This window comes from Procambarus clarkii, chromosome 63, assembly GCF_040958095.1.
Source record: "Procambarus clarkii isolate CNS0578487 chromosome 63, FALCON_Pclarkii_2.0, whole genome shotgun sequence".
Taxonomy (NCBI): domain Eukaryota; kingdom Metazoa; phylum Arthropoda; class Malacostraca; order Decapoda; family Cambaridae; genus Procambarus; species Procambarus clarkii.
In genome coordinates, this window is record NC_091212.1 from 11,978,353 (window position 1) to 12,006,311 (window position 27,959).

Genomic DNA, 27,959 nt, shown 5'->3' on the forward strand with positions numbered 1-27,959 from the left:
CGCTGTAAATCGATGACGTTGCGCAGAAAATCTCATGACATCATCGTCGTTAAGCCAATGGCAGCGTTGGGCCTCATTGGACCCCTGGCACCACCGACCAATGGAACCGTCAGTTTAATGATGACGTCAGATCTCTTTCCACCAATCACCTTCACGTACTTTGTAAATACATGGCGGACTGCGTTTGAGAATTCGCGAGAAGCTTCAAACTTCGGTTAAATTTAGGTATGAAGTTTTTGGCTCGAATATAACCTTAATAACTCCACTCCGAACTATTTTTCATAGGTAAAATAGTTGTGGTATTACACAGATGGTGTTGTAAGGCCGAGGGACTCAGGAACCCCCGGAGCTGAGGTGATGAGTAGGGTGCTGATTATATTTGTATTTGTTATTAACTTATCTTTGGTACACAGGAGTGTGCTGTTGCCTGTTCTGCCCGCCGGCTGGCACGCTACATGGCCAACCACAGTTGTACGTCCCCAACTCACAGGGTGGATGATCCTAAATTTAATTTAATCGAGGCAAATGGGGGGGGGGGAACCTTTGACAAGCCACTGGCTTCCTGTCCTCGTCGAGGCCATTCGAGTTAGTGGCCCTCAGGTAAGTCAGGTAAATAAATGTCATGTGAGTGTAGTCTACCAGTATGTTGACCAGACCACACACTAGAAGGTGAAGGGACGACGACGTTTCGGTCCGTCCTGCACCATTCTCAAGTCGATTGTCGACTTGACTTGAATCGACATAAGAATGGTCCAGGACGGACTGAAACGTCGTCGTCCCTTCACCTTCTAGTGTGTGGTCTGGTCAACATACTTTAGCCACGTTATTGTGACTCATTGCCTGCACGTAGTCTTACCAGTTTGCGCCAGCAAATTTTTATTTACCTTAGGGTCAATATCATTAGTGGTCTTGACGAGGACAGGAAGCTAGCGGCTTGTCGAAGGTCCTCCCCCCCCCCCCCAGCGGCTTGTCGAAGGTCCCCCCCCCCCAGCGGCTTGTCGAAGGTCCTTCCCCCCCCCCCATTTGCTTTGATGAAAGTATGGGAATATTTTCTAATATCCGTAAGACAATGAAATAATTACAAAGCTCCCGGTATCTCGTGACATTTGGTGTAAAATAATGCATAACCGGGCATTGAATAATGTAGTATTGAGTCCTGGCTCTTGCCCACAGAGTATATACAGTAATTCAATTCCCCCTTGTTGGGGCAATTAATAATAATAATGTTCTGAACCATATTGGAATCTGACCCGACTGTCAGTTGGGTTAACCCATGTATAGGATTTTAAAAAATGTGCAACCATGTTGGAGCAGTTGAGGGCCCACAGGAAATTGTTGAAAAATCTTGATAAGGTAAATAAACATTATTTATGTCGGAAGAAAGATGGAAACGTATTCTCTGTGTGTCATCAGAAAGACGGTAATATTAGCTTCATTTTAAATCGTTTATTGTAAACTAACTAAAGTGAAAGCAAAGATAAATGTATTTTTATCAAATTATCTGTGTGCTTGCTCTGGGAGCATTGAGCCTGCACACCACCAATAAAGTTTGTAGTGGACATGTATATATGCTTATTAACCTGAAAGTTCTATATATAAGAAGCAAGATAGAGATACAGTATAGATATAATTGTGACTGCATTTCAAGGCATATACAGTATATCATATGTGAAAGCTAAGACATGGTTAAAGCAAGAATACTTAGGTCGCCAGTATTCAGACACCTCAGCAACGTTGACTGGCCAAGGGATGAACACAGGCCGCACAATACTGATAACTTGTGTAATTCATATTGGTATTTTATATTTCAGTAGAAATGAAGAGAAAAACTGTTTTTAAACATTTAATTTAAAAGTATTTCAAATTAGAGTAAAGAAATTTATGATTTAATAAAGGTTCCCTTTACTCTTCTGTTATTTGTTAGATTAAGGACCTGCCTGAAATGCTTTGCGTGTTAGTGGCTTTGTAAGGATGTAAAAACATCAATACTGTGTACTCTCATGAACCCAATGTACCTTCTTGCATATATATAAGTAAATAAATAAATCCTCCTCATGGCTCCTACCGATTTTCTCGAAAATATGTATATCTTCATTTTTACTTCAGTTATTTTTATGGTAAAGGATTTAAAATATAGCATATATTACTGTATTTCTGATGATGTATAGAAAATAACGATTATTACCATATCTACTAAAATCAACATTGCTCTTTGAGAGGTTGCATCTCCAATCGATTGCGAATGTCTCTCAAGGAACTTTTTAAAACTTTTGTATCTTTGCTCACCCATAAAATCGTGAACGGAAGGGATCATCTTCCCGATCATGATCGGGAAGATCATACCTCTCGTAGCTACTTGACCATTATAGCAAAATCACTGAGGCATTAGAAGAAAAAGATGTGGTATACACAGATTTCGCAAAGGCATTCGATAAATGTGACCATGGAGTGATAACACACAAAAATGAGGTCAATGGGAATAACTGGTACAGTAGGATGCTGGATACTCAGTTTTCTGTCGAACAGAACACAGAGTAACAGTCAACCATATAAAATCGAGTCCAAGTGCAGTTAAAAGCTCTGTACCTCAAGGTACAGTCCTTGCACCACTGCTTTTCCTTATTCTCATATCAGATATAGACTCAAATACAAGCACAACTTCGTATCATCCTTTGCAGATGACACAAAAATCAGCATGAAAATTACCTCTGCTGAAGACATTGAAAAACTACAAGCAGATGTTAATAAAGTTTTCGACTGGGCAGCAGAAAATAACATGATGTTTAACAGCGATAAATTCCAGGTACTGTACTCAGATACTGTAAAAATAAAAACCTTAAATATAATACAGGGTACAAAACACAATCAAATTTGCCCATAGTATGAGAGCAACATGTAAAGAATTTGAGAATAATGATGTCTGATGACCTAACGTTTAGGGAGCATAACCAAGCAAATATTGCGTCAGCCAGGAAAATGATAGGATGGATTACAAGGACTTTCAAATCCAGGGATTCCATCACAATGGTTGTACTCTTCAAATCACTTGTGCTGTCCCATCTTGAGTACTGCTCAGTACTTACTTCCCCCTTCAGAGCAGGAGAGATTGCAGAAATAGAGGGAGTACAGAGAACATATACCGCATACATAGACGTGATAAAGCACCTAAATTATTGGGATCGTCTCAAAGCCCTCCAAAATGTACTAGAAAGACGACGAGAGAGATATAAAAAAATATACACATGAAAAATACTGGAGGGCCAGGTCCCAAATCTACACAGTAAAATAACAATGTACAGGAGTGAACGATATGGAAGAAAAGGCAGAATAGAACCAGTGAAGAGCAAGGGTACCATAGGCACAATCAGAGAACACTGTATAAACATCAGAGGTCCACGGTTGTTCAACACCCTCCCAGTGAGCATAAGAAATATTTCCGGAACAACCGTGAACATCTTCAAGAGGAAACTAGATAGTTTTCTCCAAGGAGTGCCGGACCAACCGGGCTGTGGTGGGTATGTGGCCCTGCGGGCCATTCCAAGCAACAGCCTGGTGGACCAAACTCAAACAAGTCAAGCCTGGTCTCGGGTCGGGCTTGGGGAGTAGAAGAACTCCCAGAACCCCATCAAGCAGGTATCAACCAGATATAAGATACAATCCCAATGATGGATTTACAATAACCAATATATCACTGTATTTCTGATAATATATAATATGACTCGTTAGCAAATCTCTGTAATTACACAATACTATATTGGTTAATGTGTAGGCTTTGATACTCCATGGCCAACAAGTCACTGGATACAATCATAAAAATACACGTACAGTATCTTCACTAGAGCTTTAAATATATCTGGGATAATGGGTTTAAAACGAGACTTGTAGTTTTGTCTTTCTTGAGACATATAAGACATTTATGTTTATTAACGAATGTATAATTTGTCTATGTCCTTATTCTTATAGTGTTTATTTTGGCAGGATGGACTCTGACTCAGATGATAATGAAAATCCTGACTCAGGAGTTGTAGATGTGGGAGAAAAGGGCGGGCTCTCCTCATGTGGATACTGGTAAGATCTTTTTATAAACCCTCTTGATGCAACATTCAACTATATTCACCAGATCAGTGACCATTGCTTTACAGTATTGATTCTCTGAAGTACACGCTGGAGAGTTTGAGCTTGTGTCAAAGTATCTTGAGTTACTACAGCAGTGTCGGGAGTGAGAATCTGCTACACATCAGCTTTACTGTTATTCTTGTGGTTATTGCAGATTTTATATTCTCTTGATTTTGAGAATTCCTATAAAACCCAGGTTCATATCAGGCTTTGAATTTTGTGTTTCTTTGGCCTCCCATAGCCTCTGTAGCCCAAAGCAAACCACTTATTGCTTACATCTTCTTCCTTGAAGTGCTACCATCATGCCAAATTTTGGTAAATTTCATTCATTGATTTCCAAATGTATGTTGAAAAAATCATGAACCAAAAAAATTCACTTCTGCATTTATATCTTGGTATTGGGCTTGGTAGAGGTACCTTGTATTCTTTAGTATACTGTATTTCGTTCCCCATTTAAAATTTATACTTTTCAGTGGGAAGCTCCGAAACTTAAATGCAGTTGAATTGATGTGCTGGCAATGTGGTTCCTGGTTTCATGAATCCTGCATCAGCTATCAGCTTGGCAAGCTGGTGCCCTTTATGCTCAACTATTCCTTCACTTGCAAGACCTGCTCTACAACGGGTGTTGAGACCTTTCGCAAATCTCAAGCACGTTAGTAATGTCACTTTTATTTGTTTAATTATCAATGCTGAGTAATGAACTTATGTTTTTGATTGTACAACTTTCCTCATGTTTTCTTTTATCTCCTACATACAGAACTTCGAGATATGTGTATAACAGCTATAGCAAACTTGCAGTTTGCAGGCAGCAAAGATGGGCGAGGAAACCCCATGTTTAGTCTTCAGAGGGATGTCATCCCTTTCTTAGAACAGAACTGGGAGGCTCTAACTACTGCTGCTCGGCGTTCCACTCAGTCATGGCATGCAACAGTGAGTATTTCATTTTAACACTAGCGTTCTGTCCCCCAGCCCATTTTCTTATCCAGATACACACATACCCCCATAGTCACTCGCTTAACTCTGCTTGAAAAGTTTATAATATCTGCATGTTTGTGAACCTATCACCGAGCATAAAAAAAAGTTGTTAAATATTTCACCATCTGGTAATATGCTAGATGTGGAATTGATAGCTTGTTTGAAGCATAGGTTAGATATGAAGATATGAGCTTGGTTTGGTATAATTAGGTACTGCCTTACACTGACCAATAGGCCTTATGGAGTTTTTCTTATGTTCATGTAAAGAATAAGGGGGGGGACAGATCCCTTGCTGTGAACTACCATCTCATTAGTTTTATGTTAATAGTGGGAAAGTTCCTTGAAGGTACAATACTAAATTAAATAAGAAAACCCCTTGATACATTAGGCTTAGAAAGGACTCTCAACTTAGCAATGTGCCAGGACAATCTTTGTCTCACAAACCTGTTATCCTTCTACACAAGCATTGGTGTTACATAGCCTTCCCGGCTTGGTGCCTTCTTTGATAATTACTTCTACACAAGCATTTTCAAGGCAGATGACAATAATAATAATGGTGATGTTATCTATCTTGACTTCAGTAAGGCCTTGACACCATACTCCATGAAAGACTGATCAGGAAGGTTGAGACCCATGGAATTGGAAGGAATATTCTAATTTGGATCAGCCTGTTTTCCCTGTTTCTATTTCTATGTACTGTACTGTAGTCAGATTTTTCTGTAGCTATTCTTGCTGAGTAATATGACTCAAAAATAAGGGAATACTGTAAATTGAAAAATCTTTCTGAGAAGGCTCCTTAGTTGCTCCTGTTTCCTTCCAACTTACCATGTGGTGTCTGGGGTTTTAGTCAGGCTAAATGTAAGATGGGAAGCTTATCGCTTTTATATATAGCCAGGTGGACCAATGAGCAGTTGGTAGAGTGACAAGGTAAAGTCACCTAACATGGTAAGGCAGTGTCTGGGATGCTCCCTGGACGCAGGTTCAAATCCTCGTCACGGCCCTTGTGGATTTGTTCTTAGTCACCTATACCCAGCCCCTTATGAAAGTTATTGTCATTGCAAGTGGAAACAAACAAATGGAGCATTAAGGGAATTGAAATGCTCTCCTCAGCTTGTCACTTGTATGTGTAGGACATTCCAGGTCTTGGTCAGCTCATTGTTTTATGTACAGTACATTGTATACCAGATAAGTTTACTAAGTACATTTTTCTATGATGTTAATGTAATTGTAAATCATGTTAATGGCTGTAAGCAAGCTGAAAATGATTATAAGTATAAATATTTGTAAATAAGTCATTTATTTACTTAGAGTAGGCATTTTTTTATTTACGGTATGTAAATCTTTAAAGATCCTTTCACTTGAAGCAACTTGGTTGAGTTAATTTCCTTTATTACCTGTTTGACTTGAGAAATACACAGAATTTTTGTTAAATATTAGTTGTAACTGGTAATGCTACTATAGCTTGGGGCTTTATGAGAGCTATAATTACTGTATTTATGAAAATAGTGGGAAAGTTTCTCATAGGTCTCATCTTTTGTCATTTACCGATAAAATTTATTATTGTGGAGTGGTATAAATGTAAGACATTATACTTGGTTTCTGAATACAAATTTGGATGTAATAAAAAATATATTTAGAAGGAACATTTTCTAATGTTTGAAATGTTTTTTTTTTTAGTTGCAGCGAATGCTTATGAAGGAAGTTGATACATATTTCACAGTAGAGGAAACGGGTGCAAGTGGTGAACCAACACAGCATCACCCTTTCTTTGGTCTAATAACTTCAGATCTCACACTTATCCGACCAACAGTCGATGCACCTGGTGGGTGGCGGTCACCCATATCCGGCTCCTGTACGTATCCTCCCCCCATGCTGTTAGGCCACCACCAAGAGTCAAATTGTCAATTTGAATAGATCCAGAAATGTGTTAAATCGTTTAGAATTTTCTTTATGTGCAATTTTCAAATTTATCCACTTCAAGTGTAATTATTAAGGGACCAGTTTATACATAGGGACCAGTTTATGTAAATGAAATGTATATATTTCACCCTTATTTTCTTTATTAAATATCTTATTCAGGGGAGCATAACATGACCTCTTTTACAATACTGTACTCAATTTAGATATTCTCTCTCAAGATACATTAATAGATTAATAGTGAAGACCAGTATCTGTTCTCCAACAGGAATTTTGTGACTATTTAATTTTAATCCTATACAAAAACTGAATTTGAATTAAAATGAATAAACTTGATACAGTATATTACAAACAAATTCAGACAGCAACATTCCATTAGATCCAAACTAGGCTATTTGATTATAGCTTATTGTGGTACAAACAATAGATGACATGGATTTTAATATAGGCACTTATCGATTCTGTTTTTAAATGTACTGTATACTTGGTATTACTGTACACTGGTTTGTTTTATTTGGTAAACTGTTCCTAATGTTTACTATTTGATTAACATTTTGGCTGCAACACCATTTTCTTGTCACTATGCCTACCTAAGGTTGAAATCCAGTTAAAAGCTCAATTTTTAATTTTACTCAATTTATTATATATCGAGTAAAAAATACTTGCCTCTTCCACCTGTGCAATTAAAAATATTGGGTTAATGATTGTTTCCATTAATGTCATCAATTTAAAAACATTTCCAAACAGTTTCATGTTTTGGAGTGCTTATTTGCTTTTCGGTGGAATTTTCTTAGTACTGTAGTGATCTGATTCCCATGGTTCCCATTACCTCATGAGCGGGACCAAAATCTAATTCTGGTCCCTGGTAGGCCTTTGAGGATCATAATCCTGGACTTTTAGTGGCTTTCAGATTGTAGTATCAAGGAGCTGCTGAGTGGTCCAGCAGAAAGAGATGCTTCATTACATTCAGTACAGGATTTTTAATTGGCTGTTGAGAAAATTTGCATTGAAGAATCTAGTGTTCTTCCATCGTATAGCCCTGGAACCTCTGCGTCTCTGTTTAACTTCTCCATTGAAGCCTCAGCTTCAACAAATCCAACTTATTTAACAACATACCTAAATGCCATTCCCAGATATTATATAAAGCATTACCTTTACCCTTGGGGACTACCCATGTACAGTATTGCAATATTTTTATTATGGTACGTGTACCTGTGTTGCAATGAACTCTGATTTATTTAGTAAACATTATTGTGATGTACTTTCTGACAAGATTAATATATTGTTGGGCCGGGAGATACATCACTATACAGTATTTGGATTCATTGCTGTGTTCAGTGGCTTTCAGTTCAAGGTGTCAAAAAGTTGGATGGTATCTTGAGTGTGTTTGTGTGAAGAAGTAAGGGGGAGTAAAGTATTTGTGAGTAATTTCTAAGTGTAGTTACAGGATGAGAGCTATGCTCGTGGTGTTCCTGTCTTCCCAGTAGTCTGTCATACAACGCTTTGAAACTACCAACAGTTTTGGCCTCCACCACCACCCCACTAAAATTGTTCCAACTGTTTACCACTGTTTGCAAAAGTGAACTTTCTAATGTTTTTGGCAACTTTGCTTCCTTAGTTTAAAGGAAACAAAGCTGCCCAAAAAAAACATTAGAAAGCTCATTTTTGAAAATAGTGTGTTAGATGGTTGGAGTAAGTTAAGCGAGAAGGTGGTGGAGGCCAAAACAATTACAGTAGTAGTTTCAAAGCATTATATGACAAAGAGCGCTGGGAAGATGGGACACCATGGGTGTAACTTTCGTCCGGTAACTAAGTTCAGGTAATTAATTTGGTAATTACACACAGACATTTTACATCCCCCACCCGTTCACATACAGAGGTATCATCCAATTTTGTGTGTGGTGGGGGAGGGGTGGACGGGTGTGTATGTATGCGTATAAAATGTTGCTTCAGGGAAGGTTGAAATACTCAGCTCAAGAGCTAGTTGGGTATTTCTAACACTTCCTTATCGTGATCATCCTTGCCAGGTTCCTAGAATGACAGTCTCATATTTTGGCCCTGAATTTAAATTTTTAATGATCCAGTAGAATGAAATACATAATGTGTGTGTGTGGGGGGGGGGGGGATGGGGGGTCTGTAATTATTCAAGTGTACTTATAGGATGAGTGTGGTGGGTTGGTTTGGGGGTGTGCATAGTGCATATATACATCTTATTTCTCAACTTTGCGAAGTGGCATTTGAGCTTTCAAGCACATGTACATGAATATGCGTAGGTATCCACTTGGAAAATGGGACGAAATTCTGAATGTTTTCGTGTTTCAAAATATCACCAAGGAATCCAATACCAATCTTCGATAATGTGTTGAAACATGAAAACATTTGGAATTTTTGTTTCATTTTCTTAATGGATACGTACGCATAAACAAATCACATGTTTTTTGTGATGTATATATATTATTTTCCCTTTTGTTTTTTATTTTTTGTTTTTTTAGATAATCAAAATGTTGACCACTAATGCATGAATGATAGTTAATATAGCATTGTACATGTTAAAGCATAAAGTGCTTATTCATAGCCATTATATGTCTAACCAAGTTGAAGCATTTCCTCTAACAGTCATTTTGTTATACTGTTTTATGTATAGTATGACAATGAAAAGCTTATCTTTAGTCTTTGTTTCAGAGGTTTACTTTCACTCTAAGATTACATTCGTATAAGATTGTGTTTAGTAAATATTAAGGTCATTAGATTACTTTGGACAGAGTTCTAACAAAATGACAGAGCATTATTTAGATTTCATGGATCAACACTCAAAACTTACAGCATTAAATCTGCCCCAGAGTATCAACCTTGTGATCCCAGATTGTATGCATTGGTGTGTGAGCTGGTCAGAGGGGGGGTGGGCACCAGGAGCTGGTAAGGTGCTTGTTCTTGTATGTATGTCATATGTAGTTCTTGCTTATTACCGTTACTGTGCGTAATATTTGTTAGTACAGTATTTTGTCTGATTCCAATAATGATGCATTTATGGTCATGGCTGTTGTAGAAAAGTAATTTTGAAATATCAGATAAATATCGTAGTTTTGTAGTTTATAGCTTCTAATTATTTGAATAGGTACAGTACAGTATATAGAAATCAGCTTTTCCTATGCTTTACTTATTTGTAAGTTATTCAAGAAGATTGAGATGCCCTTTGTCAAATCTTTTAAAAGTTTATTTACAGTACTCAGATTCTTTGAAAAAATTAAGTTACAATAGTAGTTTAGAATTTAGTTGAATTTCTTGGTTCTTGCATGCACATAACAAATCAGAATGAATTTTTTGTGTATTGTATTTAAATATTTATTATCACAGAGATTATTACATGCTGTAGAATAATTGGAATTAACAAAAATCGGTCCTCCTGATACTGTTATTCTTTTATATATTTTTGTATATGAAATGGAAATTATTCATTTGTGAACAAATGTGTATGATGATTGTACCTAAAGCTTTAGCAAATTTATATATTTTTTGTAGTTCAACTAGTCTCATTTAAGGATACTAATGCACAACAAAGCTTTAGTTAAGAGTAGGAACACAAGATGACTGTCTTACTGGGATAAGCCAGAAGAATAAAAAAATTTAATAGTGTTTATATTTAGTCACATGTCTTGTAAAGGTATTGTTTTATATACAGGGTAAATAAATTTAAAAAATTATATATACAGTGGAACCTTGGTCTACGAATTTAATCCGTTCCAAGAGATGGATCCTCTCACCGAAAATTCATACACTGAAATTTTTTTTTATAAGAAATGATGTAAATTGAATTAATCCTTTCCACACGCCCAAAAATATTAACTTAAAAATATATTTTATGCAGAAAACTACTCATATTTTTTTGCTGTACCTTACCTTTATTGAGGACTCTTGTTAGCATATGGAAGATGGTGAAGAGGGGGAGGGTTTTAGTGTTTGGAAGGGGAGTCCCCTTCCATTATAACATCAGGCAATGATGACATTTCTGGGGTGTTTGCATTTTGCAAGCATACCACTAGGACCTGGTTGTGGCTCGTTGCTCGTTTGTCTTACTAAGAATCTGTCTAAAGACACTTGTTTTTCCCTACATTTTAACACTTGTCTGTAGTGAGACATCACATTGTCATTAAAATGGTTAACACATTGGCTTGCTACAGCTCTATATGGGTGAACCATTTTCAGCAAAGCTTTGCAGTTCTTCCCATACTGAGCACACTTTCCTAGCCAGATCAACCACATGCATGCCGTGTTCATGTTTACAAATGATCTTTTTTTTCCTCTATTGTCAACCTCATGACTATTTTCTTAGGTTTAACTTTACTACTGACTTTCTTGGGACCCATAGTGTGATACATAATGAGAACTTTTCCATTCAAAAACTTAAAAACCAAAAAAACAATGAAATTCTTCACAAAGAATTCGAGTGTGGTTGTCAATAGGCGAGATACGCTGGTGAACTGAGCACGCCTCGCCCTGCGGCCGACAGAACCCACGAGCCTGACCCATACAAGTATCAACAAACTAGTCGTACACCAGGTCAAATTTTACAACATATTTGACGTCTGTACACTGAAAAATTTGTTCTCTGGGGCATTCGTAGATTGAGGTTCCACTGTAAATAATTCCTAGACCACATTGCTAGCATTATTGATTTGACTGTTCAGGTATTTGATTTGTCTGACAATCTGTACTGTGACTGAATATTTTGACTGGATTATGGCATATGCTGGGTACATTACAGGGTACATTACCTTGTCCTCAGAATTTGTTCGTGCTCTAATCACCTCTGACTTAGTTAACATTATTGGGTGGTCATCTGCCTGGAACATCTTCAGGTGAGATGGTTTGTAGCATGAATGGTATGGGGGGGGATATATACTCGGATAGAGGTGAGGTAGAAGCTAGGCGAGTCAACCCACAGGGCTCAGGTGCCCACGAATGGGTAGAGTTTTATTCTGCTGTGATGTCACAGCAGAATAAACTTTGCCAACATCGTAATGTGTGTGAATGGTCACAGCAATTGCCCAGAGAGATACTAGAGTTTATCACATTAGTCTTGTATATGCAGAACACCCTTACATATTGTTCTGACTGGCATAACATACATAAAGAATTGGACAAGCCTTCAAGTTTTAATAAACAATTGATACATGAATAAAGAAGTTAACACCATTATTGGAAAATATTTAAAAAAATTGTACAGCAGAAAATAACGATTGGAACAGCAAGCAACCCCTCCCATGAAACTTGATTAAAAATCTACATCCTGTGTGGGACTCAGACTGGTTCCTCATCTCTCACTCCAGAGTCGTTGCTGCGGCTGTGGTCCCACTATCGTTTGTTTCACGGGAGCTCCTGGGTCACTCAACGGTTGCTCAAGCAGCTATGCGTGAGTTTGAATTTCGCCGTGCTGGTTTACTCGCCTGATCAGATATGGCTTCGACATCTGTTATGGTTCCTTCGGGGACGTTCCCTTCCACCTCTTTCGGGATTGCTAGGTTCGGCCTCCGGGGGTTTTGCATCGGTTGCTGCGTCACCGATTTCCTCTTCGGGTTTTTTGAGGTTCAGTGCTGTAACACGTACACGAGCTCTCGCTCGATGTGTTCACGGATGCCTCGTCTCTCAGCTGGGGCTTTGTGACCAGTGCTCACCAGGCCAGCCAGGATCGGTGGAGTCCGTCCTTAAGTCAGGTTCACAGCACGGTGCGGGAGTTTACAGTGGTGTGGCTCTCTCTCTCTTCGGAAGGTTTGTGTTTCTCACGGATCGACAATTCGGCACCATTCGGACTGCGCCCTGGTGGTTCATTGCCTGAACTGTGGGGGGTTCAATGCGGTCCTTGGCTCTTTGGGGCTGGTTGCTTCGGCTGACTCGTCTGCTGAGTTCTCAGGGTTTGGCTCTCCTGGTGGTTCACATCCAGGGGGTGTCCAATGCCCAATTCATTTCCCTTTCCATGGAATGGACAGGCGACGCCAACTCGTTCAGTTGGCCCTGCCGAACATACGGACGCCTGGAGGTGGACCTCTTCTAGTTGGCGTGGTTGAGGCATCTCCCGGTATATGTGGCGCCCTTCCCCAACTGTGAGGTTGTTAGGGTCGATGCCTTTTGGCAAGACTGGTCGAGGTGGGGTTACCTGTACCTCTTCTCCCCAGTCCAGATGTTGCTTTGGGTTCTGGCCTGTTTGGAGAAGTACCACGGGGAGAGTAGTCCTGTTGGCCCCTTGGTGGCCGGCCCAGCCTTGGTTTCAGGCGCTGCTTGCTTGTTGTCCGAACCCGGGGGGACTTTTCCGCGGCTCCGCCTCTTTCAGCAAATCGGATTGGTCCAGTACATGGCTGGTACGATTTTCTCCTCCAATCTTCACATCTGGTCATTCTGACCCTGGTTTATCACCATTTGTATGGTGATCAGGTGGCTTTGTTGATGGTGTCCCACCTGTGTGCTTTGTCTCAGCAGCAGTACTGTATGAAGTTTCCTGGCGGTCCATTTCTCTCTTCTTGTCCCTTTGTAGGTTGTCTATGGTTTTGGATTGGGTTGTCTGTCTTTTCTCTCTTGGCTGTTTCAAGACTGTCATCTTATGCTGAATACTGTCGCCTCATATCATACGGAGCCGCTCCTGCTTGCGTTCAGGGTGGATGTTACTTCCACTGTTTCGCAAGCTTTCTTGTGCATTGTTTCACCTCCGGCCTGCTCGTGCACCACCTGCGCTGTTCTGATTGTTGGACCGGGTGCTCTCTTTTCTGTCTTCTCCTTGGTTTGTGGTGGTCCCTTCGGTTCAGGATTGTTTCACTAAGGCTCTTTTCTTGTTGGCATTGGCCTCTGGGGGTCGGATCCGGGGAGCTTCATGCTCTCCTCCAGCATAGGGGTTTCTGCTCTTTCAGTCAGTCCTGGTGGTAGGTTTGTTCGTTTGCAGTAGTCTGCTTTTCTGGCGAAGAATGAGACGGCTGCTTTCTGGAGGGGTCTTGGGTTGTTGATGCTTGGTTCGGCTGGGGGGGGGGGTGTGTATCATGTGTTATATACCATGGCCTCAGTGCCAGGGACACACTTTGGGTTGACCCGGTTTCCCTGTTCCAGGGCTCGGGTCTCCCGGATCATCCGCAGGGTTATTCGGTCCAGCCACCCTACAGTCCATCCTCGTGCCCACGACGTTCGCAAATTTGTTGCTTTAGCTGCCATTTTGGATAATTATGTCTTGGGCTGACATTCGAGCACTGGGATTTTGGAGGTCAAACAGGGTCTTGACCTCCAGCTTGGCTGCCCGTTACCATGTTAATGCTCCTGGCCTTAGTCGGGTGTGTGTTGCTTTGGGTCACAGGTTGTATCCAGTTGTTTCGACTTCGAGTTGCAGCGCGAGTGGTTGCCGCCTCCCGGGTAAATCTCTTTTTTACTTGTCTGTGGTTAGGTGGCTCCAGGGTGCTGGAGGGGCTCTCCACAGGAAACCAGCATTCAATGTAATGAAATGCCATTTTCTGGGTGAGTCTCGAAGGTTCCCTAGCAATTCTCAGTCCCTCGGTCGGTGGTTTTCGCATTTTTTACATTCAGTCTCTGAACTGAGGGTGGATAGTAGGTGGGGGTCTGGGGCTCCCCCTTCCTCCTCCCAGAGAGGGGGAGCTGCACAGATAGGCAGCGCGGCAGTGGGTGTGACGTCATTGTTTGCTTGTTTTCAGATTGCGGAGTTCTGCTTAGCAGTTTGGTTTTCGGTAGCAATGTTTCACCAGTTGCGGTCTGTTTTTGGACGCCTACCTTTCTGGGTGCCTAACCCAATAGATGGCAGATATAAAATGCTTCCAACCACATGAATGTTTCTACAGGCCATTGCTCCTCTCTGAGGGGGTCAGGTTCTGGCTCACGGTTCCCGGTAAGCTAGGACTCCATTCGAATTGACTGATGCCATGGTCTAATACATACATATGAGCTCAGTATAGCTCCGGAGAGCCTCTGGGACTCGCCCAGAAAATGGTGTTTAATTACATTCAACGCTGGTTTTTTGTTAAAGCTTTTGCCTTTTAATCTGAAGCAGAATATATATTATATAAATGTTGACAATTTATTTTTTGAAGTAGTTAAATTGTGCTAGGGAAAGGTATAACATATTTGTACAGGATCGCTTTGTGTTTGCAGGTGTTGTGTGTTTAACATATGCACACACATGTGATTGTCAAGTTGGTATCCCTGCCATGATACGTACTGAGTTGTGACTGTTTTGTCCACAAACAATACTGAAGTTGGGTGAAATATATGTGCTGCTTAGCTCAGAAAACAGTATTTTTGTTTACATTCACATTTGCAGCATTACTTTCTGGTCTAGACAACATTCTCACAATAAACAGCTACCATTCACAAATAATAATAATAATATAATGTTTATTCAGGTAAAAGTACATACTGTACATACAAAATGAGTTACAAACAGAATGTTGGATTACTTGATAGAGATAGTATATACACTGTGCCTACAGCCACTAATACTAAAATATTTTTCTGATCATTCATTCTTCTCGTTTCATATGTCTATCCTTTACTCATTTCATATTCCTTTGCATTTTCAATAATATTGAGTATTTACTCAAAGCAGTATCATACTTTACATCCATGCATTCATATATTCATCTCTGTGTACAAATAAATATGTTAGGCATGTGTGTCTAATTGATACATTGCTTTAAACTTGTTTGTGCTTGGTAAAGCAGTTCATATTTACCACACATTCTTATTTGCAAATAGTAACTGCTTTATGATCGTGAAAGTGAAACCACTTGTAACTGTTTTAAGCCGTTTTCTAATATTTCTTCACTGTTGCAAATTTTCCAATTCTCAGGTACTGTACCTCAATGATGGATAAATGCTATTGATACTGACCTTAGATCAATAGTACATTAGTACAATTAGATCTAAGTACCAGATCAATAGTAGATCTGGTACCAACAATCATCAATAGATCAATAGTACCAACTCTGAATTAATATTGGTGGCATTGATCTGATGTTTTATTAACTCTGCAAACATCTGGTCAACATTACTGACATAGACATGACATTACCTCAATATTACTGATATTGGATCAATATTTATCTTGTGTCATACCCATGTTAGTAATGATGGTTTACATTTTAAGAGGTTAGCTGGATATTGCTTCCAAGAATCTTGTTTTGGCAAATCTTCAGTTGCAACACACATTCCAGGCCATATTTACTCACCCAATTTGATTAACAAGAGTTGGGTGAAATGAGAGAGGCTGTTCATATTTACTTGGGGGATGCTGGGCTATTGTTCACAGACTGGTGAGAAAGTTGCCTGTCATATGATAGGTTGAAATTAAAATTTCGCTCGGTGAAATTAGCCCATAGTGGTGGGGAGGGGGGGGAGGATATAAGGGCATGAATGGCAACATTCTTAATAGATATTGCTCCTATCACTTTTTTAATAATTTAAAAGAAACAGTTGGAACCTTAGGAAAGCTATTGAGGATATTTAAAATCAAATTGTATGGTTCATTTTTATTTCCAGTTGCAATAATTTTTGTTCACTAAAATATGAGTTCCGTTTTCATTTGAAAATGAGGTTTCAAAGGTGGGGCATGAGAAATATGCTAGATGTGAAATTGCATTATGGGCGGCAGGTTCTCACTGTAGTTGTCTTGCATATAATTGATAGAAATTTAAAATTGTACTAAATTTTATAAATAGTTTAATGCACCACTAGACATGTAAGTTGGAGATTCTAACAGCTTCATGGATGATAATACACAACTCAGACAGTACAACGGATGATAATACAATCATAGCAGACAAAAAAAAGAAAGTGACAAGAGTGCCATGCACTTGGTCTTGGGGCCTGACTCCGGGAACACTATACTATACAATATTGATAAAGAAGTGCAAAATACCAGTATTACAATCTGGTATAATATAGTATTATTATCTGTATAATATTGAGATAAAGCTTGGACACTGACAAGGTACCAGAGGTATTTAAATCAGCAGATATAGCCCCACTCCAGATTGTAGGAAGCAAAACATTGATACTAAATTAGATTGGTCAAACAGTTAGGAGTCAGAACTCAAGTTTTATTGAGAAATTGCATTGAATTGCATTGAATTTAGATAAGAAAGATCCTGCTTTATGCAGTTTACCACTAGACAAATCATGGAAACATTCGAGGAAAACCAATATACTATCATGGAATGATAGTTCATAAAATGTGCTAAATAAATAAGTAAAGCAAAGAGTAACAGTAAACCCAAACACAATCTAGTTTCAGCAGTGACAAAGCTATGTATCCCAATGTATTATCTTTCTACCACTTCTCATTCTCATCCTTATATTAGACATAAACAAAATACAAAAGTAGTATGTAAAGTCATCCTTTGCAGACGACACCAAACCAGCCTGAAAATTGCTCCGGTAGGAAACGTTAAAAAACTATAAATAGATATCGGTAAAGTATTTTGGGCAAAATACTAAAAGTAAATTGGGCAACAGTAATGCACATTATTCTCCTTATACTTAGTTATTCTCCTGTCACTTAGTCAGGGTCAGGAAGCCTGTTAGGCATATCAAGGTCCCCTCCTTGGCTGGTGACCTTCCCCACGATGCAACCCACAACAGTTGCCTAACTCTTGGGTACATACACACTGCTAGGTGAGCATAAGCACCAAGTGAAAGGAGAGGTGCCAAGCCATCTTTGACCTAACTGAGATCCTAGGCTGTGAGCCAAAAACATAAACATAAATAAATAAATGTTATTCAGGTAAAATTACATACATACAAGATTAGTTACAAACGGAATGTCCACTGCTTCTACCACTGTTAAAAAAAAATTATCTGAACATTTTTTTTATACTATGGTACCAAGCTTTTCTGTGAACCACCACAGATGAATACTGCATTCTTAATATTCTTGGTAATTGGCTATAACATTTCTTTTAAGGAATTCCTTTGTTTTCTTGTGAAACAAATCTGCTGTTTGGTTTATATTGGACTGGAATTCCAACCCCCTTCATAGTAGCCCTGAGGTTAATTCAGAGTGCCGAGTGCTTGGTTTCACTCAGAATCTCAATCCATCCATCCCTCTGAGTACATCACTTACAGCATCAAAATTAATTCATGCACATCCTTAGTTTGTACAAAAATTCCCACAACAAATTGACCCCTTGATCATAGTTTTCATGATTCTCAAAATGTGTTTACTCCAAAGTAATTTTTTTTAGCAGGCACTTTTAAATCTGTGCTAGTTAGTGATATTCAGAACAATAGGCTGTCACTTGAAACACAGATTTATTCTTCCATGCTAAAGCAAAATATTGGTTAAAACCATATAGCCATGGTAATCGGGCATTAGTTGTTGACTTAGACAAATACTGTATAGTAGTTCATATTTCTAGTCCTAATGACTTGAACAAATTTGGGTCTGGTTGAAGTAAGATAAAAAAATTTAAATATTGCAGTTACATATTTGAAGAAGTATATACTGTATATGTATATATATCTGCAGTAGTAGCATTGGGTGAAAAGGCACTTAGGAAAGTGAGAAATTTGTTGTTATTTGCACGTAAGCATGTTCTTGGTACAGATAATGCTTAATTGTTAAGTTCTTGCACTTTGAGTTCAACTTGGTAAGGAAAGTTTTGAATTATATTAGAAATATAGCTGCATGCCATCAAAACGGTCATACAAAATAATTGTTACTTTTTTATATATAATATAATGACAATCAAGAATTAAAATTACTGTTGATAATAATTTATCACATAAAGAAGCCACAATGAAGACAATTCAGATTTTTTAATTTACTTAGTCTTAAGTTTGGAATTTGAATAAAAACGTTTTCAGTCAGTTTTAGCTGGTGTAACATTTTATGAATAGTCATGCTAGTATGTTAATACCATTGCTTTTTTATACAGCTCAACAGCAGCAATCGGGAAAGGGTCGAGGAGCCAAGCGAAAGGTACCAGAGACAACTGCTGGCAACAAGAAAGCTCGAGGGGATATGCCAGCCCCTAAACTTCATGGCTACCCAGTAGACCATCCCTTTAATAAAGATGGCTACCGTTACATTCTTGCTGAGCCAGATCCTCATGCTCCTTTCAGGTACAGTGTTCTTCAAAAGCCCCACAGGGTAAGAAAATTGCAACCAAAGACTGAACAAAGAGGCAGAACTCCCCCAACTTAAATAAGCAAACGTCACACACTGCCGCCGTGCTGCTTGTCCGTGTAGCCTTCCCCTCCCCAGGAGGGAAATGGGGAGCTTAGGAGGGAGGGTGGAATGGGTGGTGGCACCCTCCAAACATCCGCTCCAGACCACGTCAGCCAATGAACTAGAGTTGTTGAATAGCCGGTGTGGGGGGGCGCCTCCTCCTCCCTGGGAGGAAAGAGCTATGCGCACAAGCAGCGGAGTGTGAAGTTTGCTTGTTTCTTTAAGTAGGGGGAGTTTTGCCTCTGTTCGGTCTTCGGTTGTAATTTTCTTACCTTGTGGGGTCTGTTTTGTTATATCTACCTTTCTGGGTGGCACCCCAATTGATGGCAGATATGGAATGCCCCCAAATACATGGGGGTTTCCATAGGGCCATTGCTCCCTGTGCCTCTCTGAGGGGGCCAGGTTCTGGCTCATGGTCTCCGGTAGGCTGAACTCCAATTGACTGATGCCCCATACTAATATAACGTATATCAGCCTGATATCTCCAGGGAGCCAAAGGAGTTCCCCCAAAAAAGCACAAAACAATGAAATTCTTTATAAAAATTCAAGCGCGGTCATCACTAGGTGGGATACACTGGTAAACTGAGTGCCTCGCCTGCACTCGCTTGACCCATATAAGTATCAACAGACGAATTGTGTTACAAGGCAAACATTGTAAACAATTCAGATTTTACGATGAATTTGATGTCGTATACCAAAAAAAATTGTAATCTAGGGCAGTCGTAAACCAAGGTACCACTGTACTTATAAGAAGGATGAGGACCATAGTGCATATACCAACATACAACGCAATTTGAAAGTAGAAATCCGTACTATTGAATTTGGACAAACTCGAAAACAATTTTCTACTTATGTTGCAAAGACAAACTAACCTAACATAACCTAACCTTCCAAGGTCTAATACATGCTATAGGACCTAATATAGTACATAGGTGTGGTATACTAGCCCTAGGAATATTTAAGTTTGTTTTTTTGTGGGGAGACCAGTCGGCTCCTTGAAGCTATCCAAACTGACATGTGCAATATTAGTTTGGGATCATCAATCACAGGAGTTCTTTATACCTACCGGAAACCATGAGCCAGAACCTGGTTCCCTAGAGAGGCGCAGGGAGCAATGGCCTATGAGCACTTTAAATTTAAAGTATATGGACTAGGACTTCCTTAGTCCAAATATCCTTCTTGCATCTCCCTTCTTAACTAGAAATTGCAACTAATATATTATATTAATAGCAATTTCTTTTTCAGGCAAGAGTTTGATGACAGTAATGATTGGGCAGGTAAACCAATTCCTGGATGGCTTTATCGGGCCCTTAGTCCTGGAGCTGTACTCCTGGCTCTGCATGACCGTGCTCCACAACTTCGCACAGCCGATGATCGTTTGGCTGTGACAGGAGACAAAGGTTATTGTCTTATCAGAGCCACTCATGGTAAGTTACGTATGGTTATATAAGATATCTCCTCCTCTGCCATAGACAGCGCGTTTGGCCTGGAGACTTTCCATCTTTATCGTTTGTAGCATTGTGTAGAATCTTCTTAAAGTATTTTAAATAGCTGTTAACAAAGTATATTCGAAAATTTTAAATACTGTACCCAGTATTTGATTAGGAATTGTTCTTCCTAATTTATCTTTAACATAAATCAAGTATTATCTCTTGCCTGCTCTGCTGAACAGTAATGTATAGCAGCAGCCTTAGTGAGAGCCTTCAGTTCCTCCTGGAACATGTCCATGCCTGCTGTGAAAGCACCTGCAGCCTTCCCTGTGATCTAAACATTATGCACTTAGTGCTCAGTTGTTGGTGATTGTAAAATTATAAAACCATCTCTTGTTGGCCTTCAAGGATTCTTCTCTCTTGATGTTGAACCTTCTTTCACCAGGATTTCATATATCTTCAAGGCTTTAGCAGAGATGGCATTAAAATTAAGCAGTATTCACTTCTAGTGCTGCACTTCCACCCAAGTTGCCAGGATTTCTCTATTCTCTCAGTCACAGGATTTCTCACACTTGAAGTCCTCTAATATTAAGAATACTTCACCTAGCTGTAGGTTCTTTAATTCTGTCTGCATTCTTCTTGACGGTAAGAATGCTAGACATCTTTATCTTGTAGTGACAGCTTTTTGTCATCATTGTCATTAGATGCAGCAGGAGTTGAAGCACATTTGATAGGTACAGTAGTGTGATGCAAGAAGCTAATCCAAAATGCTAGTAAAACACATTAAAGATATGTGGAATCACAAGGTTCACACGACACTTGAAAAGAGCCCACATGTATTGCTTTAGCCACATAGCTTACAATGCTGCTCATCATGTTAAGCTGGACCCGCTACAGCTCCATGTATAAACATGTTAATGCAACCTATGTAAATAAAGTTTGGTTTGCACTGTTCAAAACTTGGTAAAAATTGCTTTCTCTGTAAATGTGAGCTCTTTAGATGTTTCTCTCAATACCCAGTAAAAGAAACATATTTGACTGCAACCCATAAAAGGTAAATTACAACCCAGGTTTTCTTGAAAGACACAAAACAGCATGCATATCACTACCATTATTTTTTTAATGTGAAATGAAATGATCATTATCAGCATCGTTACTATTTTCATTACAATTATTGCTATGATTAGCTTTATGCACTAATGAGTTTTCAACTGTTGTTTTAACCTTAGTGGCTACTTAGTGAACAATCTTCCAGTATGCAGTAATGGGGAACTCTGTTACACGAGCATGGATTCAGACACTGACAACAAAGACAAAATCGTATTTAATGATAGTTGCAGGCCCCGAGTACACATAGTAAGCAATTACAAAAGAATAGCATACTTTTTCATGTCTTTGTTAGCTCCAATACACCCATATGTGTACATCATTTGTATAAAAACCTGGCAATAATAATGAAAATGGAGAAATGGCAATGATGACTGTAATGGGACAGAAGATCAACAAATGACAATAATAAAATTTTAAGGGTTAATGAACTTGCTTTCTTCACCTGCAAGTAGCCAATGAAAAATTCTATGGTATATAATATGATATCTAATGTACTACTTGTACTGTATTTATAACAGGTGTGAGTCGTGGAGTATGGTACTGGGAATGTACAATAGAAGAGCAGCCAGAAGGTTCACATACACGTATAGGGTGGTGCCAGCAACTTGCTAACCTTCAGGCACCTCTTGGATATGACAAATTTGGATATTCATGGAGGTCAAGGTAAAATATTTATCTGAACCCTTAAATGATTACTTTCAAGGAAAGAAGGGAACAAAAGTTCATATAATGAAGATCTTGGTGTTTTCGGGTAGGATTATGGGTAAAGTTTGAATTGACACGTCTAAGAGGTGAAGAAGGTATTACAGAAGTGGTGAATCCTTGTCTCTAATAAACCGTTGAAACTTGGGTCAATAATAGTTAAGAAACTTCTAGAAAGTAAGTACATAATGAAATTGAATTCTAATACTATAGAGGGAAAAATAGTGGCACATTTTTGCATGACATTGCCCTTTGTTTTTCTGTCCATGTACAGATAAACCTCACTTAACAAATGAGGATATGCTATCCCAAAAAGCTGTTAGATGATAAATTAAAAATAAATAACTAGTCTCCCATTTGCTATCATGTTAAAAGCTCAGATATGTCCCAGATGCAAAAATTTTCCTCTCCAGAATAATTTTACAATTATGAGAGATACACATTATGATTAAATAATATAATAATAAAACATCAAATGTATGTATGACAAAAATGTGTGTGATTCAAGGTATTGTGACCCTCTTTTTAGCCTTTTTGATGGGGTTTCCCTCAGTATGTCTTATGTCAGCAAAAAGAGTGTCTAATGACACTATGCTTTCCCGCTTGTGTGAGGGGACAAGATTGTTGTCACTGCTAATGGTAGCCCGTGTAAAGTCCGAACCACTTGCTGGAATGATGTAAGCCTCTGGGTACCAGTTCACTGGGGAGCCAGCCACTGAGGGAAGGACGCTACCTCAGAAAATGTGCACATTATAGTTGGACAAATACTGTACGGTAAAAGTTTAGTGTTCTTAGCTTACAATGAAAAAAGGTAACATATGAAGAGAATATGGCTTAGTGTGTAAGTATAATTTTATGCATGTAAGTATGATTTATCTTATTTTCTGGGTGTCTGCATTGAAGACAAAATAATATATAGTTCATAATTTTAAAATAAGATTATAAAGATATATATTTTATTAAGCTTACATATTTTTATCATTAATTCCTGAATAATATTTTGAATCAGTTTTATTTAATGTTACTGAAATTGTGGATAATTTGTATCTTTTATACAGTAGACGTTATTTTTCAGGAAGGGAACAGTGTTTCACGAGTCCCGTGGGAAGCACTACTTTGAAGGAGGTTTTGGCGAGGGAGATGTACTGGGTATTATGATTGACCTCCCTGAGAAGAATCCTGTGTTGCAGTTCCCACCAACATACAAGGATAAAGTAATGCTGTGAAATTAGCTAAAAGTCTACTTGTGTGGTATATAGAAGAGAATTGTAATTTACATACAAATTTAAACGCGGTCATTAGTTCTTTTATGAAGAGTTAGCATTGACATTGTCTTGGACAGCTGATTTAGCACATTTAAAGGCACAGATTTTAAATCGGCTTGAATCATTTTTAATTGATATCTGAGAGAATGTGTGTTGAACATAATTAAATACATTGATCTTTATAATATCCGAGTGCTAGAATCGAGAGGTAAAAACCCTGTACGATCCCTGCAGAATCAGGGATGCGAAGGTCACGCTACCCACTGGCTGGGTTCCACAATGTCGCTGAGAGAGCAGGATGTTGCCTAATAGTGAATGAGTATCCTGCTTAGAAAGAATCTTTGATTTTCACTTAAATCTGTATTTCTTTTTTCTTAACTTGATAAATTAGTATTCCATTCCACTTGGAGGGGGAGTCACATGCATACCATACTACTTTCTGTGCTGCATGCGTGAGGGTGGTGTGATCCAAAATGAACCCTCCTCAAAATAATTATGGCTCTGTGTATGGATTAGTAAAAACAGTAAAGTGTTTACTAGTACGTTTTAGACCCTTTAACTCATTCAGATTCTTTATTAATGAAATTTATTTTATATCTTTCAGCCACTAGTCAAATTTCGATCTCACCTTTATTATGAAGATAAAGATGATGTACCAGAAGCCCTGAAGAATTTAAACCCTCTTTTAGGAAGTAAAATTATATTTTTCAAGTGAGTAATTATTATACATAAATTTATGGAATTTATTAACAGATTTCAAATAGATGTGAAAAACTGTAATCTTTAAAGTATAATATGAAATAGCAGGGCTTCAGTTGGCATATATTTTAATGGTGCATTTTACAGTTACATGATTTCTTTTCTAACTTTCTAAATATGTGTGTGGCAGAGTGTCACAGTTGCATGGTTTTGTTTAGGTAAGGTATGAGTGCTGAGAGCTGGTTAGAGGTGTTGTGTTGGTGGGGTGTGTTTAGAACTTGTATTGGATGTTGAGTGCTAGCAGGTGAGGGGTGTCGACAGCTAGCTGGTGAGGGGTGTCTACAGCTAGCTGGTGAGGGGTGTCGAGAACTAGCAGGTGAGGGGTGTCGACAGCTAGCTGGTGAGGGTGTCTACAGCTAGCTGGTGAGCGGTGTCGAGAACTAGCAGGTGAGGGGTGTCGACAGCTAGCTGGTGAGGGTGTCTACAGCTAGCTGGTGAGGGGTGTCGAGAACTAGCAGGTGAGGGGTGTCGACAGCTAGCTGGTGAGGGTGTCGAGAATAGCAGGTGAGGGGGTGTCGACAGCTAGCTAATGAGGGTGTTGAGAGAGCTAGCTGGTAAGGGGTGTTGACAGCTAGCTGATGAGGGTGTCGACAGCTAGCTGGTGAGGGAGCCACATGGTTGAGACTTTCACGGGTAAATGTGTATCGAACAATAAAAGACAAATTTATAACTAGTACACAAACACTGACCCTACATATATGAATAGCAAAGGTGACGTTTTCGGCCATTTTGTATCACTATAATGAAGAGAGCCAAGCAGAGCAAAAAGAAGTAAAAGATGTGAGGTAACACTTAAATCTGTAGAAAAAAAAGTCCCATTAGGCATAATAAAAATTAAACAGACTCTAAGTGTATTGAAACAAGATTGTGTGGAAAGTTTGCTGCTGTTGTCACCCCTTTGACTGGTGGTGTTTAGAGGGAGCAGCCCATAAGATATAAATATTGTACGGTGGAGTCTACTTTAAATGGTTCTCCCTTTAACACAAGTCTAAAGCTAGCTGGTGAGCATTCATTGAAATCTCATTTCAATGAATGAGATTTTGTTTTAGTCATGTAAAGTTTGTCATTGTATTGTGTCTTGCTTAGATGTAAATACCTCTAAATCCTATAGAAACTACACTGTATAGTTAAAATTATCCAGTTAGGTCTCTAACAAATGGATCAAATGGTATGTAGAGTACTCGCACTCAAATGGTGAGAGGTTTGTCCTGTTAGGCAAACACTGGAGACTACCAGAAAACATTCTAATAAAAATGTAAGACATCATTACCGTATTTTAAAATATTAGATGGGGTACCCAGCAGTGCTCAGATCGATACAGTGCCCAGGTCATTCCCCACACACACACACCCTCCCCATCTTCCCCTACTCACACTCTCCATGTCACCCCCACATCGCTGTAACATTCTTCAGTGCACACTGTCTTTCTCACTGTAAACATCTTCATTCCCTATGACACCCTCCTCATTTTCCACCTACACACCCTGTCATGTCCTCACCACCCCCATCTCCCTCCTACTCAGGTACTCTATTCAATAAACCCGTCACTGAGTAATGCCTCCTGAAAACTAATTTCGATGAATGAGATTTTGTTTTAGTTATGTAAAGTGTGTGTCATTGTATTGTGTCTTGCTTATATGTAAATACCTCTAAATCCTATAGAAACTACACTGTATATTGGAACATCCAAATACTGCACTAGCTTTAGAATGTTACTTCACTCTTCATTGATGTCAATGCAGAAAACAAAAATCAGTGTATAAGATAAAAAATAATACCTTTCCAATGATTCTTTCTTAAATTATTAAGACAAGTTAAAAAATTGAATGTCAAATCAAAATTAAGTACGTAAGATGATTATTAAAATAATTATAGTTAAATATCATATGTTCCTAAAAGAAGTGTTTCAAATTACTAATGACATAATTGCAAATCAAGTGTGTGTTAGAGGAAACAGAAGGAAAAAGAATTGTTGTTTTATGCAAATTGTTAATATAGAGCAAATAGATAATTTGTTTATAATAAATATACACGTACACCTGCAAATTATGCTTTGCTACAGAATTGAATCACTGATTTTGTTTCAGAAATGGCAAATGCTGTGGAGAGGCTTTCCACAATATTTACGGAGGTACATACTATCCAGGAGTATCCCTGTACAAAAATATTACAGTATCTGTTAATTTTGGACCAGATTTCAAGCATCCTCCTTCCTCCTACAACTACACTGGGGTGAGTTGAATTGATCATAAGAAGTAAAACACAAAGGATGCATTCAGGAATATTGTCATTATTTGCCTTCTCATATGAAACAATTGAAACCAATTGAAAAGGGGGACAGCTTTTCAATATTATATGCTTTCCTTCCCATATAAAGTTAGATGAATAATATGTAGTCCCCTCTTATATACCATTGCACTGTTGTTAATATCATGTGATGATTTAGGTTTTTCTGGCAATGTTTGTATACCGATGTGGTCCATATGATTCAGTAGCTCACTGGTGACTCCCAGCAGTCATGGGAGGCTACGGGATGCTTTGGAGAGACATCAGTCAGTTCCCGGAATCCCATCATCATGTATTTGATGATGGAAGCTGTTGCTGCGGTCTTTGAAAAGTTATTGAATTTTGTCTCTGCTTACTTTGGTTGCAGATGAACGAAAGGTGTGAGGAATCCATGGTGGAGCGGACACTTGCAGACATGACCTACCTGGTGGAGAATGAAGGAAAGCTAAGATTGGATGTGTTCACATAAAAGATATCATGCACAAATTTGAACTATAAATTTACTGAAATGGGCTGCTTGTGCTATGTAAATGTAGTGAAGAGCAGTATAATTTGGCAGTTTTATTAAATAATTTTTGGTACATTGAATGGTATCATTAACCTATTTATGAAGTGAGTACTTTGTCTTAAAACTTAGTCTGTGCTTTGTTACATCTCCTTAATATATTTGTAATAAATTATCATATCGTTGAGCAATCCATAACAGTTTATATGAAATTGATTTCAAATTTTTTAGTGTTCAACAACTCGTATAACTGGAAAATAATTTTTTTTTTTAAGTCTCGTGAAAGGCATTTGTTAGTGACACAAAAAAATAAAATATAGTACATAGCCATTGGCTAGCATTTTGGTTTGGTGTTTGCAAAATTAATACCAAAGACGTTAAGAACTCACATTAATCAGGGGTGCTTAGACCTGCTAATTTTTAAAGTTCCATAAGGTTTCAGTGCTTTTGATTTATTAAAAAATAACTAAAAATATTTAAAAGCGATTCTAAAGTTGAAAAGCGATGTATATGCACTTCTCACAGTGCACTTTGTGTTCCTCTGGTGACATTTGACTATCCGGAACCACCCCAAGATCTCTGCTAGAGTTCTTTAATTCCTTTCCACATAATTTATAAATTGTGTGTGGTCTATTTTCACTTATTCCACATTCCATAACATGGCATTTATTCACATTGAATTC

At 38.6% G+C, this 27,959-nt stretch overlaps 1 protein-coding gene across 5 annotated transcripts; it reads left to right on the forward strand.

Moving 5' to 3' along the window:
- Positions 1 to 90: 90 nt before the first annotated feature.
- ash2 (Set1/Ash2 histone methyltransferase complex subunit ash2) lies at positions 91 to 27,354 on the forward strand. Of its 5 annotated transcripts, none has more exons than XM_045760701.2 (12): positions 91 to 225; positions 3,979 to 4,068; positions 4,590 to 4,768; positions 4,874 to 5,046; positions 6,769 to 6,943; positions 18,927 to 19,113; positions 20,465 to 20,646; positions 22,278 to 22,422; positions 23,537 to 23,675; positions 24,331 to 24,437; positions 26,573 to 26,717; positions 27,139 to 27,354. In XM_045760701.2, the coding sequence occupies exons 2-12, from the start codon at positions 3,980 to 3,982 to the stop codon at positions 27,238 to 27,240; spliced, it is 1,623 nt and encodes a 540-aa protein (XP_045616657.1). In that variant the 5' UTR covers positions 91 to 225; position 3,979; the 3' UTR covers positions 27,241 to 27,354. The 5 variants fall into 5 exon arrangements, with proteins under 5 accessions (XP_045616657.1, XP_045616659.1, XP_045616658.1 ...); XM_045760703.2 differs by having other exon boundaries at positions 6,769 to 6,913; XM_045760702.2 differs by lacking the exon at positions 91 to 225 and adding an exon at positions 320 to 354.
- Positions 27,355 to 27,959: the final 605 nt, after the last annotated feature.

Coding starts and splice junctions, on each gene's coding strand:
- ash2 (XM_045760701.2), top strand. CDS start 3,980: ATGGACTCTGACTCAGATGATAATGAAAATCCTGACTCAGGAGTTGTA. Junction 4,069..4,589: donor CTCTCCTCATGTGGATACTG/GTAAGATCTTTT, acceptor TATACTTTTCAG/TGGGAAGCTCCGAAACTTAA. Junction 4,769..4,873: donor CTTTCGCAAATCTCAAGCAC/GTTAGTAATGTC, acceptor TCCTACATACAG/AACTTCGAGATATGTGTATA.